The 17,097-nt window shown below is 39.8% G+C and overlaps 1 protein-coding gene across 1 annotated transcript; it reads right to left on the bottom strand.

The window, feature by feature from the left end:
- Window positions 1–8,478: 8,478 nt before the first annotated feature.
- Window positions 8,479–16,911, bottom strand: LOC108874198 (ras suppressor protein 1). The gene is made up of 8 exons (XM_018662663.2): window positions 16,662–16,911; window positions 16,382–16,508; window positions 15,997–16,047; window positions 11,541–11,661; window positions 10,086–10,204; window positions 9,217–9,299; window positions 8,951–9,065; window positions 8,479–8,638 (listed from the first exon to the last, which is right to left on the bottom strand). Exons 2-8 carry the CDS (start codon window positions 16,488–16,490, stop codon window positions 8,505–8,507), a joined length of 732 nt encoding a protein of 243 aa, XP_018518179.1. The 5' UTR covers window positions 16,491–16,508; window positions 16,662–16,911; the 3' UTR covers window positions 8,479–8,504.
- Between the last annotated feature and the right edge of the window lie 186 nt (window positions 16,912–17,097).

Raw genomic sequence — 17,097 nt, 5'->3', positions numbered from 1 at the left:
TAGCTGCAGATCAACATAAAGATTTCCCATTTCTTTTAAGTGTGTCTGTATGTGTGTGTGTGTGTGTGTGTGTGTGTGTGCTCTAGTGCAGCTCCAGTGATGAACTGTTAGGGCCAATTAAATGCAGAAGAAGAGAGGCGAATAGATTCAGATTCCTGATGATGTCTTTATGGAGTTCTGCTATTCCTCACGGCTTAATTAATCACAGCAAAGTTCTGCGTGTGTATGTATGTGCGTGGTGTGTGTGTGTAGAGAGATTGAAAGTTGGTATTTGCTTTTCTTTACCCATGTGTATGCATGTGTGTGTATTTCAAAGTTAAAAATATGTATGTGTGAGTGTGTGTCTGATAAATGTGCAGGGAGGCCAAAGGCCATTGATCTGATGGGGGCCTTCCTCTTGCAGCCACCTCATCTTCAGAGCTGCCAAGCAATTTGGTAGGTTCCTTTACAGGCACAGAAACATTAGTAGTAAGGAGAAGGGGGAGGAAATAAGGAGCAGTGAAGATAAGGAAAGGAGTGGGGGCGGGGGAGGAAAAGCAAAGAAACAGAGAGTAAAGGAGTAGAAAAGATCCTAATTAAGATTCCATGACAAACAACTGGGGCTTTTAGCCAATGGTGGCAAAGCCCTCTGCCCTCATCATTAGTTAGTTACATTTCCTGCTGACCCATGAGTACTCAGAGATGTGTGTGTATATGTGAGTACTATTTCATCCATAACTTGAATCAAAACACAAATCTTCTACTTCAGATACACATACATGACGTTCAGTCCACATTTTCCTGCTGCATTTGTCTGCATTTGACCTCCAGGCCATTTTCCAAAACACAGAAGAAGTCAACAGTCTAAGTTTAGATCAACTAACCTTCCATTAAATAACTGAGGATTTTACAAACTTTATCATAAGGAAGTTAGATGGTCTGAAACTACCCAGAACAACTGCGCATACATGTTTCAGATGAGGATCTGAGACCTAAATATAACCTATATGGCAATATTCTTAACTAGATATATTGTGTTGCACTAAATTCCATCATTAAAACTTTTAAGAGCACAGAGACCTTCCATAGTGACACTAACATGCATATTAAAGCTATCAATATGTGTACAATTTGAACATTTCCAACCATGGCAAACAACAATGCACACTGCTGCTAGTTTGATAACATACTGCCTTCATTATCTTGTCTACATGTGTACAGTCTGGCCAAACCTCTGCAAGTTATACAATTTCACAACTGTAAACATCAATGTAAAGTATACATGGACAGTGGAGATAAGCTGGAGACTCAAACAACTGCTGCAACACTTCCTTTTCACAAATTTAGTACTTGGTGAGTTACACACAGGGGAACATGTCTATGACGCTGACACAGCAGAAGACCAGAGTCCTACAGTTGATATCATGCATCTCAAACCAGACAAGGAGACAGTTATGGATGCAATAATCAATCGACCACAGATCATTATTTGCTGATGTTTGAAATACTGTATGTATTTGGTGATTGGCTAATCATTATTCATGCTTTTGTACCACTTGACAGTGACTGAATATGGTCTGTTCATTTTTCCTTCACAAGTGAATTGATTGTTTGCATTACAGTGGTTTAAACAGGAGATTCATTTTAGGGCATATCAGTAAAAGTGAATGAAACTTTTCAAGGTCAAGCATGTAGACGGTACATTCAGGGCACAATGAACTGAGACCCAGGAATGGACAGCAGACATGCACAACACTTCATTAACACCATATTGGATGTCTGTGCAGAGACGAGTTCACACATCTTAGTCGGAGGGTACACTCGCCTTATGGGCACAATATTTACATTAAATAGACACAAAAAACTTTTCAAACTGTAAAATTTCCTGAAATAACAACAAAACTAGAAGATCTATGTACACATAAATGCATGTGCTGAAACAGAGCAAAACAGTGTCAGTTGTGCACAGTGTGATGAGTGAGTCAATCGTGGAACCACAAAATAAGCAAGTGGTGGCCAGTACTGTCAATGTATGATATAACTGTGTGTCAGAAAATAGCTTTTTTAAAAAAAATGAAAAAATGCACATTAAGCATCAGTGTGACAACAGTGCTGGGCAAGTAAGTTGAAAACTGTAATCAATTACTTCCTTCCATTTTACCTTCATACAGAAATAGACAGATTTTAGAGGTATTTTACAAATGGCAGAAAAACATCCATTTCAGGATTACATTTTTTGCCTTAGTATCTCAATGATTACTGCATTCTCATGTTATAGGAGTTGTAAGAAAGGATAAACGTGTTTCCAGTATGTTCATTGGAATACCGGGTCATTTGAGATGAGAATTTTATCTCCAGTAAGGACCTAGAAAATAAGTGAAATATTTTTTAGAAAACCTCTGCTATAAGTAGGAATAAGCATCATCATAAATGGCCCTGTCAAGCTCCAGTGGGAGTATTTTCCACATAAATGGCTGGATGTGTTTCTACATGTAATTTTACAGTGTGCATGTTAGGAAACTATATATGGAAATATTACATGTGCAATATGCATATTAAAACATGTCTACACAATGAAATCAAGAAGACAGCAAGCATGTACCCAATTCAGGCCCGAGTTATATGGTTAAAGTATAATAGTCATCATATGTGATTTCTAGAGCATTTGCTGCATTGCACATAATTTTGAGTTATTTAGGATCACATTAAAAAAAAAAAAATATGGAATATAAATCTAACCACTCAGTTGAACATAGCATCTATTAGAGTTAATTCCTTTTTATAATGAGGCACTCAAAGTAAAGAATGTAGCTTGCATTAATGACCTATATTAAAATGGGCTTACAGAAAACATGTAGTTTTTATTCCAATCAATATTTCAGAGGCTGGAAACACATAAGTGGAGATAAGGGAAGACCCTTTTTCTTCATAATGAATGTTTTAGTAAAGTAATGACTTTAACTATGTGTATTTATCTATGAAAGGAGTTAGTTGTTCATGCAACTCTTCTGACTCTTAATAAATTATGTATGAAGTAAATGATATCCATTCAACAAAACAGATTAATATAATGTAGCAAAACACAGGCAGCACAGTACATGTAACTCCAATGCAATGTCCAATTTTGTGTCCAGATCCTGTGTGCTGGGTGCACGGCGAATGTGTGTGAATGTGTGTGCGTATGTGATAGCCTCGAGATGTTTGAATGTGTTTTTTTCCCCTCAGCATCTACTGGGTGCAGCAGCCGAATACAGTTGAGCTGAGCGTCGACTTTGCACAGGGTTGTAGAACTGAATGGTCTGAGTAGCAAGCACACACAACTACTGTAAGCCCTGAGGGTAAAACACATCAGAGTCAGTCACTGTGTCAGTCTTAAGAGTGAGCGTACAACTATTTTATGGAGGCAGTATGTAACAATATAAAAATTCAATTCATATTAAACTCACAAAAAATACTGGAGGAAAAGACTAGTTTGTTCATTTTGGGCCAGCACTGGTACAACATGCTGAATACATGGAAAACTTATTTTATTAAACCAATGCCCAAAAAGTCAGCATCTAAAGCCCTGAATGAGTTTCACCTGGTTGCCTTGACCTCTGTATTGGTGAGCCACAGCAGACCACCTTCCTTAATATGGCTGCAAGTCACTTAAAACAGACTAATGCTCATACACAGGTTTTATTTGCTGACTTAAGCTCTGCTTTAATTATAACGAGGATACATGTTCTCCTCCAATGGTTAATGAACTGTGGGTTTGGTCCACTGGATCATAGACTTTTTCACTGTTTGTCCACAGGAAGGCCTATGTCAGTCGTGTTCAATCTGATGAGATTGTTCTAAATACACATGCTCTGTAAAATTCTGCCATATACAGGAAAGCAAAGTGAGGTCTGCGAGGTCTGGCAGCTTCATGGAGACCAAAATGCTGGACTCTTTGTTTGTTTTAGGGTTACGGGTAGCAAACAAATCTGCAATAGTGAGACAGATAAGTTCTATTCTAATTTTTTTTAAATGTATTTTTGAAGAAGAATAATTCCAGTTCAGAGCGTGAGCCAGCATGTAGCCTGTGTTGCCAGCTGTATTAATTATAATGGCGCATCTGTTCTGTCAGACACGTGAGATAGATGACCAAAAAAACACAGCTGAAATGCCTCCTGTGTAGACACACCTTTAGGGTCAAATGTTTCTAGTGAGGTACAAGAGGAACGTCCAGTGTATGTTGCGTGAAAGCACTGGGTAAGGTCTGTCTGCAAATACACAGTCACAACACCCTTATGGGAAGCTAATTGCCTGTTAATGATAAATTCTACTTCCCTCATCTGTTGAAATAGCTACTACCTAGAAGAAAAAAAACAGCTAAACATATTATACATTTACAGTATTGACAGTATGGTGGTATACCACTATAATTATTGTATTGAAGAGACAGCTCAGATTTTAGTCAACAAAACGTTTGTAATGAAAGTAATATTAATGCTGTGACTGCAAAAAATCAAGTCATTTCACAAGGAATTTACTGAAATAGAGACTGATGAAAAGCCCAAACAACAACAACAACACTGAAATTATATGAAATGAGAGAGATATGGAAAGAGAAAGTGAAGCAGGAGGAAATGAATAAAAGATGGTGTATTGTGGGAAAAGACAGGGGTTTCTCTCTACAGTATGTTAATGTGTCATGAGCTACATAGTCTGGCAGCTCTCTCTGTCAGGATAACAAGATTGCTGATGAAACATGTATGACAGGTAACATATCCCTACTCTCTCTCTGCTTCTCTCTCTCTCTCTTTCTGTCTCTCACGCACACTCACACACATACAGTGATGTAGCAGGATGCTAATATTCTAGTATTTACCAAAAAAAAGTCCACGTCCCTTCACTAGAGCTGTGTTATCATAGGAACAATCCAACTGTACCATTCCAGCAGTGCTAAGCTGTATAGTTGACCCCTCCCTATGACCGTCTTATGGAGAGGGCACTAGAAAATACAATTTCTGTACCAATCAACCAACAGAGGAGCTGAGCATTATTACTACTTTCACTTTCATTCAAGGTTCAGCCCACTAAATTAGACAGAAAGTGGAGGCGCAACACATACACATACTGCCTGTGTGTGTTGAGTTGAAGAGGAAGGACATTTAGTCAGGTGTAAATGAAGCTGTGAAGACACAAAGATCTCTTTGGGAAATTGCTTAACACCTGTCTAAAGACAGCCTGCTCCTAGCTGTCTGTGTGTGTGTGTGTGTGTGTGTGTGTGTGTGTGTGTGTGTGTGTGTGTGTGTGTCTAAATGCATACTGTGTCATTTCTTTCACTGTTGCGCTTCTTCACAGGCAGCCACACATCTTTCTCACTCTCAAGTGTTCTCACAGTCTGTTCATACTGTGTCTCTAGCAAACATAGGGGGTATCTTATGTGTGATGACCATCACAAGAGGCAGAACAACCTGAAAAAAGCCACATGTGGTACCGAGTACCGAGGCCAGGCTGCTCCTTATTGTTCAACACTTTAAAAGTAGCTAAACACCCCCTGAAAATTGTGTTTTTGCTGACCTTCAGTGGTTTAACCTCTGACCTTGCTGCAGTGATAGGACTAGTGTAATCCCTTCAATGTAGCAATGGGCCAACAAACACAAGGAAGAAGAGGACGGCACAATAGCAAGCACCGATGTAAACAATACACTGTATGATTTTTATAAACGGATTTGCAAATGTTTAATGAGGGGGAAAATATTAGACCTCAACAATACACACGAGTCTTGGCAAGAAATACTGATTGTAAACATCTCTTGAAACAGTGCCTCCCTCATATTCCTTGAATCATATTTTATAAGTGCTTGACTGGAAAGATAGACAGCAGGTGGATAGTAAAGGTGCTATCATCTAGAACTGCTAGATAGGTAAAGGTGTTCACCCTGAAGCACAGCTGATCAGAAAGAGGTCATGACTATAGACTAAGTCCAGTGGGTGAGTTGACAGCACCTGTATGCTGATATTTGTGTTATTTTAGTTGTTGTTGTTTACAGATAAATGCACATATTGCCTTCATAAGTGCTAGCTTCCAGAATGACAACAATTGGTCACAAAGATATTGAAGAGTGGCCTGCTCCTAACTGGTTGACGTATTTAGATCAAATGGTCTTGCCTTCCACTGAACCAGATTTGCCTTTTTTTTCCGCTTATACTGCCTTCACACACACAGACACAAAATAGTAAGAAATGACACCAGTGATTTTGCTGACCTTATTCCTCAAGCATCACCCACAAGTAAAGCTGTTGAAAACTTTATGCTCTCACCATGAAAAAAAAAAAAACTTTCTATTTTGAAATCATTACAAAAGTTTTCCTCTTGCACTGACTTTAGGCCAACAAGGCACTAATAAGGCACATAGCTATAACCGCTGTAAGTTCACATGCATCTAATTCTTATTGACAAATAGAGTTCTTCAGGCTCTGTGTCTCAGCATGTACAATTTGCATACTGCATATTTTTGAAGGGAATATTCTAGAAAGAGCAAAAGAAACATTTTGCACATGGCTGCAATATGAGCATGGTGCCATTTTAATCCAGTGGTACTACAGTAGTTACAATTGGCACCTGTAATATCGTATACTAGCGTTTTTTTAAATTTAAGTGCACTCAACTACCGTCTCTACCCTTCCCCTAAAAAGTAGGGCAAAGCTATAAGAATTTGTCAAAGCACTTCCAGCTTTTAATTTCCACTGTCTGGAATGTTTTTTAAGAAATGGCAGTCAAGGGGAACTGTGGAAGTCAAGACACAATCAGATACTTTCAGATACTTTCTACAAAAAGAAAATGATCAAAAGCATACCTCACAATCCACCATTACCCACTTCAAGTAATGCAGGCTGAAGCGTTTGAAACGGTGCACTGAGTTGAACATCACTGAAAAACTGTGAATAGCTAAGTGTAAATCTTAAACATGGTGTGCATGCACAACAGTCTACAAATATCTCAGAACTTGATGTGATCTGAAACATCAGCCATACAGCCATTTACTGGCAACTGTGTGTTTAAATAACTCCTATTGGTTCAACAGCACTGTATGGAAAGATGTGCACACAAATAGAAGACTTACTTGCACACATTGCTCATACACATATGCAAACATAATATGGACTGGAATATGGTTGAGACATGGTCTTTTTGTCTCACTCACACATAGTCACATAGTGCAGGGATCAGTTCCAGAGTATGCCTCAGAGCAGCAGTTTGAAGCATTCACACAGAGGATTTGCAGCATCTCCTCCTGTCTGGAACAAAGAATTAATAGCAGCCTTCTGCTTCACAGTGCAGCCTCCAATGCTTTCTTTCTGGCTTCAAAAAGTGTTAGTTCCTTCACTTTTTGCACACTTTAATGTGTTGCTGATTTAAATTTAATGGATTAAATGGCCATTTTTGCCAGTTTACATTCAATAATACGTTTTTAGAAATTAGTCAAAAATCTAAAACTGACATTTCTCATTCACAAAAGCATTCAGCCATTTAATTCAGTGCTTTGTAGAAGCCCCTTTGGCAGCAATTACAGCTTCAAGTCTTGGGTGAGCCTTTACAAGCTTTGCACACCTGGATCTGGGCATCTTATCCCATTTTTTCTGGCAGATCCTTTCAAGCTCTGTCAGATTGGATGAGAAGCATCTGTGAACTGCTGCATCTTCTATCTTCAAGTCTCTCCACAGAAGTTCTATGGGGTTTCATTCTGGGCTTTGGCTGGACCACTAAAGCCATTCAGGCATTGCCTGTGTGCTTCAGTTCACTGTCGTGCTGAAAGGTGAATCATCACTCACAGACCACGTGCACTCTGGAGCAGGTTTTTATCAAGGACCTCTCTGCAGGTGGCTGCAATCATCCTTCCCTCACTTCTGACCAGTTTCCCTGTCCCCTGCTGCTGTGAAGCCTCATAGCGAGAGGCTTCACCATAGGGATGGTATTTTCCAGGTGATGAGCACTGCCTGGTGTTCACTAGACACTGTGCTTGGAGTTCTGTCCAAAGGGTTTAATTTTTCTTTCATCAGACCAGAGAATGTTATGCCTCAGAGTTATTCAGTGCTATTTGGCTGTCAAATGCCTTATATAATGCTAAAGAGTTGCTTCTGGCTACCCACTGAAATGTATAGACACCTATTCACATCTACTGGCAATTTAGAGCCACCAATTAACCTAATGTGCATGTCTTTGGACTGTGGGAGGAAGCTGGAGTACTTAGAGAGAACCTAAGCAGGCACAGGGAGAACATGCAAACTCTACACAGAAAAGAAACTTCTTGCTGTGAGGCAACAGTGCTAACCATTGCACCACCACGCTGCCCTCCAGTCAACCAATCCAAATCAAAAGCTTGTGCCAACAGACGACCAGCACAGACATGTCAAGCACATATTTCATCTCAAGATTTGCATTAGAATGTCAAAAACTTATGTTGAGTGTAGAACAACCCATCTGCTTGTAATGTGAGCAGCAATATCAATATGAAAATATTACAGTGTGTGTGTGTGTGTGTTTGCACTTACTACTTATAGGTCTCTGAGCGAACATATTCAAAAACATGAGAGACACCCAGCTGGAACTGGTCTGCAATGGGAGTGACCCAGGGATTGTTCTCTGCTTTAAACACCTGTTTAGGACCAGTCAGATCCAGGTTACCTGTAGACATACAAATGCACAAAGAGAAAATGTAATGGACAGATGGTGAGCCAGACAACTCAAAAACATAACTGACTTGACTTCTGCTACAGCATAAATCCTATGCAGTGCATTTCTTTTTAAGTAGCACAGACAGTAACCATAGATTTGTGGACACTGAAAAACTGGTCTGTAAAACCAACTGCCAGAGTTTGGCACTAGGTTTCTATAGATATTAGATAGGTGTTTTGAATTTTGACTGGACTCCTTCATAACATAGTATGTGTGATTTTGAGTATATAGTAAGCCTGTGTGACTGTGTGTGGTCAGTACCAAGTTCAGGGGGCAGGACAGTCAGTCTGTTGCCCTGGATGTGAAGTTCTTTGAGTTGAGCCAACTCCCCAATCTCCTTAGGCAGCGAGATCAGATCATTATCCCTCAGACTCAACTGGACAGGAGGAAAAAAAAAACAGAAAAAGAAAAACAGGACATACGCATTTAACACACACAATCTGATCCTTGCACAAAAACCACAGACACTGAATACATTTCATCTCTCATCCAAGTGGATTTTTGGCTGATCCTTGACATTAACTTACTATTTGCAACTTTGTCAGCTTCCCAATGTCAGCAGGCAGGACCTCAAAGTCGTTGTCACTCAGATAGAGAGCACGAAGAGTGGCTGCAAAACAAGCATTTCTGTTAGTCTGTGTGTGTATGTGTGTGTTTGGGAAGGTCCTAACTGGACTGGACTCTGATCAATACCACCAGTCAAGCCCGATTAATAATACTTCCTCACAAAGTGGACAGAATCAATCTACACAAAACTTCTGCTTGTCTGCCAAGACAACAGATGACACAGACAATGAGACAGCTTTTGTCAATGTGCAGTGAAAAAAACAGGGTCAGCCCAGTTTGTGTGGGGAAAAAAGTATTTCACAAAAAGGTGCTAACAAAGTTTTTCATGTAACAGTTACAACATGGAGCCAAAAAGCTGCTTCTGCTGTAGAGTCCTATTCATCTTTTAATGTGAAATCCATAAACACTGTACATGACTAATACAGCCTAAGACATGACCCCTCTTCCACCTGCTTCCATCCCTTGATCCCTTCAACTGTGCTCTCACCTGGGTGAAAACACTGCGTCAGCTCATTATCAGCTGAAAACATCCTCTTTAGGACAAATGCACTGGATAACCATAGGAACATGAATATGCACAAAGTAATCCAATCCAGGAGAGTTTGTTATCCACTTTGTTTTTCGAAGGCGAAGCTACAGAAAAGAGTTTGTTTTGACAGTCTGTACTGTTGCTGGTGTCCACAGAGAGTGATCTCTAAAAGCTGTGATATACTGATAAATACAAGATTTATATTGCTATATACTGTATAGTATATACAGCATTCAGCCACAACGTGTGTGTGTGTGTGTCAGTGAGTGAGTGAAGGAGAGGGAGAGAGAGTGCACTCACTGAGGTAGAAGAAGTTTCCAGGCAGGGAGCTCTGGTTCAGGTTGTTGTAGGTAAGGTCCAACACTTCCAGAGCTGGCAACGAACCGAATCCTCTGGGCAAGCTGCTCATACGATTCATACTGTGCTCACAAACACATACATGGCAAATGTACATTACATACACAAAACCACCACTGTAAAAATGCACTATGGGTGATTTAGAGTTTCCAAAAAACCTATCCTACATGTCTTTGGACTGTGGGAGGAAACCAGAGTACCTGGAGAAAACCCATGCAGACATGAGGAAGACTGAACATTGTCTGAAACACCCCCTCTTGGAATTGGTAGACTGCAAACAACAACTTTTGGAACCAAAACCAACAAGTCAACAATCTTGCACACTTCGCAGTGATTGGCCAGTGCAGAGATGAGAAAGTGGGCTGGGTTTGAGCCTCTCCCTGAACAATTTCAGATCAGGTTTGTGTCCCCAGTAGTACAAGTTTGTGTAGTCTGTTTGCTGCTTGTCTATGTGGACAACACATCATTTAAGTCAGTAACCAAATAAATAGGAAACAGCTCAAAGGTCTGGACAGACAGATGAGCTGCTAGGGAGAATCTGACGCCAGAAACCAGCTGAGCTTATGCACGTATACACCTGTGTGTGACAGCAACTTACAGGTCATAGGGACAATTATTCTATTTCAAATCTACGATGTGTGTTTGGCAAATGAGATTAAGCACTTAAAAGGTTCAAACACAGAGACGCATGTCCACTGACAAATACACACAGAGCCAACAGAAAAATAAACAGACGATGAAAAGTGAATGCACACACTGAATAGCAGTGTGCGGCTTACACTATCCAGATGATGTTTGTCTGTGGATCAATACACACCAAGGCTTGCCTCCTAATCCTCCTGTCACCAACACCCTGCCTGTGTGAGCCTGCACTCATATCTAAAAACACACATAAAGCATTTCTAGCCAACATTTGAGGTTTGATTAGTTTATATTTTTTGAGTCACACATGAAAAATATTAATTAATATTAATTATTAATGACAATGCTTAGCCTTGGCCTACATAAATTGATTGTTATGCATGTTTGATAATTACTTATGCTCAAAATTGCTGCTAATATTATCACTGCAAAGGCAAATGAAGTGTATTTTTGTTGAAATTAAAGTATTAAACTGAAGTCAGCTGTTAGACCACCCCTTTAAACAAGCTCTCTGACCCATTAATTTGGTTGCTTTCTTGCCATACAGCCCCATTGACCAAACCAAGCAGAAAGGCTTAATGGTTCAAAATAACTGAAATAATTGGTGTAACCAATCTGAGCTAAAACTGCCTGAGGGGGCAATTTGGGTTTCAATATGAAGAGAGACTGCAGAGATGGAAAAGAGAATCCAGTGACTGAGGCAGAACTTGAGGTGTGTGTGTGCATGTGTTTAAACAGGCTACGTGCGGGACGTACCCAAGGTTGAGGTGTTTCAGCTTCTGAAGACTGCTGATCTGAGTGGGCAGCTCCTCGATTTGGTTGTTGAACATGTTTAGGACCTCCAGGTTCTTCAGCTCAGAGATGTTAGGAGGTACAGCTGTAGTAAAGAAATGGCAAGCATATCAGACAAACACTTCTCCAAGAGGTTCATCGCTTTTCATTTTCTAAATCATGGTGTGTGGGGTTAGCACTCATCAACAGCCCCAATTCCTGACAACCAGGTCGTCATCATTAACTGCAGGGCTCTGGCAAACCTCATGTAATTAATAAAGCCATTAGCTGCTGCGTTGGCCCTGCTTCTTCATGTTGACATTTGGGCAGTACACACATTGCAGTTTCTCTGTCCACTACCATCTACAATTTTATTCCCTCGTGGTCTGTGGCCACAGAGCTGGACACAGATCAATGGGCTGATAACAAAGAGCAGGAAGTTTATTGGATTATCAGGCTGGTCGATGGAAGAAGTGAGACATAGAAGCAGTAGGAGGAAGAGGAGACGACTAAACCGGGCCCTGACCTGAATGCTGCCAAGAGGATGAGTGTTGGAGAGGTGAGGTCTGGGCATACTGATACTATATCAGTTGGACGTGTGTGTGTGTGTTTGTATTACCATGTAAAATATATCCTGTATGAATTTTATAACTGATACTGTGTGCAACCAATTAAGTTTGGTTCTCTGTGGGACAAGTTGATGGGCGAATGGGTCACATATTTCCCTAAGCAGTTGGTTCCTGGTTTGAATCCCGGCCAGCCGGACCCTTTGCTGCATGTCATTCCCCTGCTCTCTCTCCCGCATTTTCTGCCTCTGCTGTCACTTTTAATAAAGGCACAAAATCCCCCCCCCCAAAAAAAAAGTTTGGTTCTTTGTCTGTTAATTATTTTAAACATTTCAGAATAGCACAGGCTCTATGCCAAGAAACTTCTTCATGAGAGTATATTTTAGTGTAGATCAGCTGCAGTCTATGTACACACACACACCCCAAAGATAGAATCTCCACCTCTCCCAACTCCTGGATAATGTTGTGTCTGAAGAGCTGATGAGTGGAAGAGAGGGCAAGCAATGAGGCCCAGGAGGGAGAAAGAGAGAGATGGGGGGAGAGTGATGATTCTTTAGTGAAGTAACCAGGTGACCTTTTTTTTGTACTTAGCAAGGAAAAACTGTGCTGAAGAAATTAAACTGTGGAAGCAAATCATACCACTGTTTGCTACATCCACACAAAATCCTGAGTCATATTAGACTGACCGTGAACCTGCAGCTTTTATCAAAGCAATCAGCACTTTGATATGTGACAGCTGAAAGCAACAGCAGATGAGAGACAGAGCTCCACAGATACAGATTCATTTAAACCCAAACCACACAGGTCCACTGGTTCAAAACTCAGGTTGAACTGAGAGGAATCGTGAGGAAAATCATCACAAACACAAACTGCACAAACAGAGGTAATGAGTACTAACTGATCTCAATCTGCCATTACAGTCCCACGTCGCCATATACATTGACTTTTTGCGTGTTTGAGCAAGTGGTCACATATGTTCACAGTGGAAGCAAGACATGTGCACAGTTAACTAATTCATCATCCACCTAAACTGTGAATGTTAGAAATCAGCATTTAGAAAACAGGACCTGCATATTGGTTTGTTGTACAGTGCAAGCAGAGTATGCACTGGATGTGTAGCACCCTGTGCTATACGACCTGTGTTTCCTGAATAGTATCAGTCAGAAGTTTAGCAAACTCATTGTTCTGCAAATGCCAACCAGTCCTAAGTCAAGTCCCGAAAGTCCCAGGTCTTCATGCTGACCAGTTTGATTTGAAATCTTACAAAGTTTATTTGTGATAAACATAATTTCAAAAATATTATTTGTCTAATTTTACTGATAAACTGTTCCTCTGCCTTGTGTACAAATCTTAAATTGTATTAAATTTAATGGCGGGTGCTGAGTTTTGGTGTGTGACACAGTTAAGATAATTTGTTTTCCCTGAGCTGAGTGTGTTCATTCATCTGTTGTGTGTCTGCTGAACTGACAAACACGCTTGGACTGTTTGCTCACACTTTAGTCGTCAGACATCAGACATCATGACTCAAATCTGACTCGAGTACACACCTACCAATATCAGTAAAAACACTGTCACTTCATCCCATTCAGCATGAACTAAATACTGAAGTTCACAAAAGTCTTCAGTGAACATTAAACAGAAATATTTTAATCCAAATACAACAGTCCTCACCTAACCAACTGAGATTTGTCACTGAGTTCATCATTTAGCGACAGTACAGGTTTGTTTAAATTGTTTGATTTAACCACAAGAATTACACCAGGGGAAAGGTCACTTGTTTTTTGTTTTACCAACAGAACACAGAAACAAGAAAAATAATTAAATTCTCCTTTTTTCATTCATATTTATGAAACTAAAATAGAACTGGATTATTTGATTTTTACATGATTTCCATAAATAGGAATTACAATCAAAAGCAGAGACTGACTTTCTTCTGTGTGTGTGGGTCTTTAGTTTTTGTGTGTAAATCTTTTAAAGAATTAACAAAATTAGCTGCATTCAACCATTTTTTAAATTATTATTATTTGATTATTTGGCTAATGGGCTGCTTGATAGGGTCAGAAAAAAACTATTTTTTGCAGCTTCAGAGATGTGAAAATGACTTTGAGACCCTGTCATGTAGTTTATGTTTATAGTCCAGCAAAAGGAAATGGAAAATATAAATAGGTAAGTCTCTATATTAGGATTTTGTCAAAGATAGACAAGGTGAGGGTCATCATTTTCTTGTTTCTGTTGGTTAAAACAGACTCTCAAGAGCTGTTGAATTCAAAGGTCCCACTGTTTCATTGAGGATGTAAGAAATCGATTTCATTTAGCTGGCCTCTCTCTGTGGACCACTGACCAGAGCTCAGTCAATGGAGGACCACAACCTCCTATTCAGGTGGACAAACCTACAGTATTTATTAAGTCTTCCATACAGTAAATAATATTGATTTCCACATAGAATCCTAGGCCCTGTTATGTGTTAGTGTGACCTGGGGAGCTGCTGGATTATCGGGTTGTTTGTTGGTGTGTTTGAAAAACCCCTTACAGCCTTGTGTGAAGACAGTGACAGGAGCAGTGTCAGTGTTAGTGCATGATGGGGAAATGGTCACCTACACCACCTGTGATCACCACAGTGGAGGCATGGTAGCACTGGGTAGCAGCCAGCAAAAGCTCTGCCTCTCTCCTCTCTGACAGAAGACCCTCCAAACGTCACTATAACTCTTGACCATCTTCATACAACAGCAACACAACCTCTGTCTTATCGTACACAGTACAGCTGTATTTGCAGCATCACCAAATGATACTGGATATAATGGAGGAGAGAAAGGGATAGAACAAACCAACTGTGATATTTCCTGTTACTTTTACATGCTCTTGGCTAGGTGGGACAGCACAGAGTTCCCTTACAAGGCGGGAGTTATTGAGCATACCTTGAAAGTGCCTGTAGGTGGGTAACTATGCCGATTATGTTATCCCTTTTTCTGTCTGATCTGGGCTATAAATAATCCTAGCAGAACGAGATGTGTGTAATCTTTTTATCTCCAGCAGTAGATTAACACACCAGAAACTGAACATGTCACTAAATCAGCAAGCACTGACGAAAAGGTGCATCTTAAGTTATCTAATGAAAATAGAAAATAGATCAAATGTCCACCACAACAATTAATGTTTTGATGTATTTGGTCTCACAGTGCCCAGGTTTTTGCTTTCAACACCAATGTCTAATACTAATGTCAGTATTTCATGAATTATTAAGCACTGATCCCTTAATTTTATAACAGTGAAAATAATTTCAATTTTACACTCTCTGATCGAAAAGAGAGTTATATGATGTTTCTGCTTTCCTGAAAAATAAGGAAAACCAAGGATGGGAAATAAGTTGTGATAAGTTAAGAGTGACCACACTAAAAATGACATTATATTCCTAATCTTATAGTTTTATAATAACAGACTTTTAATATTTAGCCCTCACATTCAATAGTCAAACATACACAACCAAAACTTCATTTAGTTACTCAGTTCTTTATATGTTGTTTCATAACAGAAATAAATCGATGGATCCGTGGTGACCTCTGCTGTTCCAAAACACCACTACATCACTTCACTGCAATCAGCTATGTCTAAAGATGTCCACTCAATGTGCACATACTTCCTGTTCCACAGGAAATACAAAAATAATAATAGGATGCACAAGATGCCATATTTGCAACAAACTGTGAAAGACTCTGGCCGCAGTTAAACAATCTGACAAATCTTACATGGCTGTGCTGCCAAACTATCTAACAAGGGAGAGGTGGCAACACCTTAGATACACCTAGACTCATTTCACTGCTGTTTGATAGTTTGTGCTGGTGCCTTTGAGAGAGCAGATAATGGACAGAGCAGCTTACCTGTGAGTTTATTGTGGCTGAGCACCAGCTGAGTGATGTTGGACAGAGTGACTGAAATGATACAGAAAATCAACTCAACACAGCACCGCAACTAAACAGTTTTGTTGTTTACTAATGCATCTTACTGGTGCATACTACTTTAATTAGAACTGCAAAAAATTATATACTACCAATGATAAAGTGTAAAGTAGCAGAACTCCGTATTTATTTAATTAAAAACAATTACAGTAGCATCAAATGACATATAGGCTACTGTGTATAAGTGTGTGTGTGTGTAAGAGAGAGCGAGAAAGAGAGAAAGAAAGAAAGAGAGAGAGAGAGAGAGAGAGTGGAAGTTTGTGTATATATATGTGTATATGTATGTATGTATGTGTGTGTGCCTTACAGAGTCCTTGAATGTCCAACATGTTCGAAATGCCTCTGTCGCACATCTCCACCTCTGGGAGGTTCTTGTCCCGACTCTCCTCCACTATCTTCTTCAAAGACTTCGACATTTTTTTTTCCTGAAAACGCTGATCCAAAAAAAGCACAGAGTAGTTAGAAAAGTCGTCATTCGCACAGTGCAACGTTGAATGAGAGCGACAACCACACAAACAGTACGTTTAGCCACGGGACAAACAGTAGGGAGTTATGTTGACACAAGGAAAAGTATTTAAGAGGCTTACCGTGTGAAAAAGAGGGATGAAAAAGGGAAAATAGTCGCTCTTTAATTCCAGATAGACCCTTCGCTTCAAGCTCACACCCTACCGGAAGTTTATATGAGAACCACTATTCCATAATAGGATACTTCCTGTTCCTCGACGTGTTCGGCCACACCTCAGTGTCAAACTGAGAGCTCCCGAAACTTTAAAGTCATCGTGTGTCTGTTGCGTTTTTCATTTTTCCTTTGCGTTTCTCAGTTTTTCCGAGTTTGGCCATTACGGTAAATGGACAAACATTTAAGAGGCGGGGTTTCTGTTTGTGGGTGGTTCTGTTGTTCTCCTATTGGTCCGACACGCTGTCAGTCTTTTTCCTTTTTTTCATTGATCTTTTCGATGAGCAATAAAATTCAGAAGTTATTATTGCTGTTTTATTTTAAAAAGGATATATATAAATACATTT

This window comes from Lates calcarifer, unplaced genomic scaffold (genome assembly GCF_001640805.2).
Source record: "Lates calcarifer isolate ASB-BC8 unplaced genomic scaffold, TLL_Latcal_v3 _unitig_5247_quiver_1067, whole genome shotgun sequence".
Lineage (NCBI taxonomy): Eukaryota > Metazoa > Chordata > Actinopteri > Centropomidae > Lates > Lates calcarifer.
The sequence above is the reverse complement of the archived record's forward strand: the minus strand, read 5'-3'. Positions and strand labels throughout refer to the sequence as shown.

Excerpts from the sequence above, each read along its gene's own strand:
- LOC108874198 (XM_018662663.2), bottom strand. The coding sequence starts at position 16,490 with ATGTCGAAGTCTTTGAAGAAGATAGTGGAGGAGAGTCGGGACAAGAAC. Across the intron at positions 9,066-9,216 it reads AGCTGACAAAGTTGCAAATA|TTGAGTCTGAGGGATAATGA; the intron begins GTAAGTTAATGT and ends CCTCCTGTCCAG. Across the intron at positions 8,639-8,950 it reads TGTCCTGCCCCCTGAACTTG|GTAACCTGGATCTGACTGGT; the intron begins GTACTGACCACA and ends GTATGTCTACAG.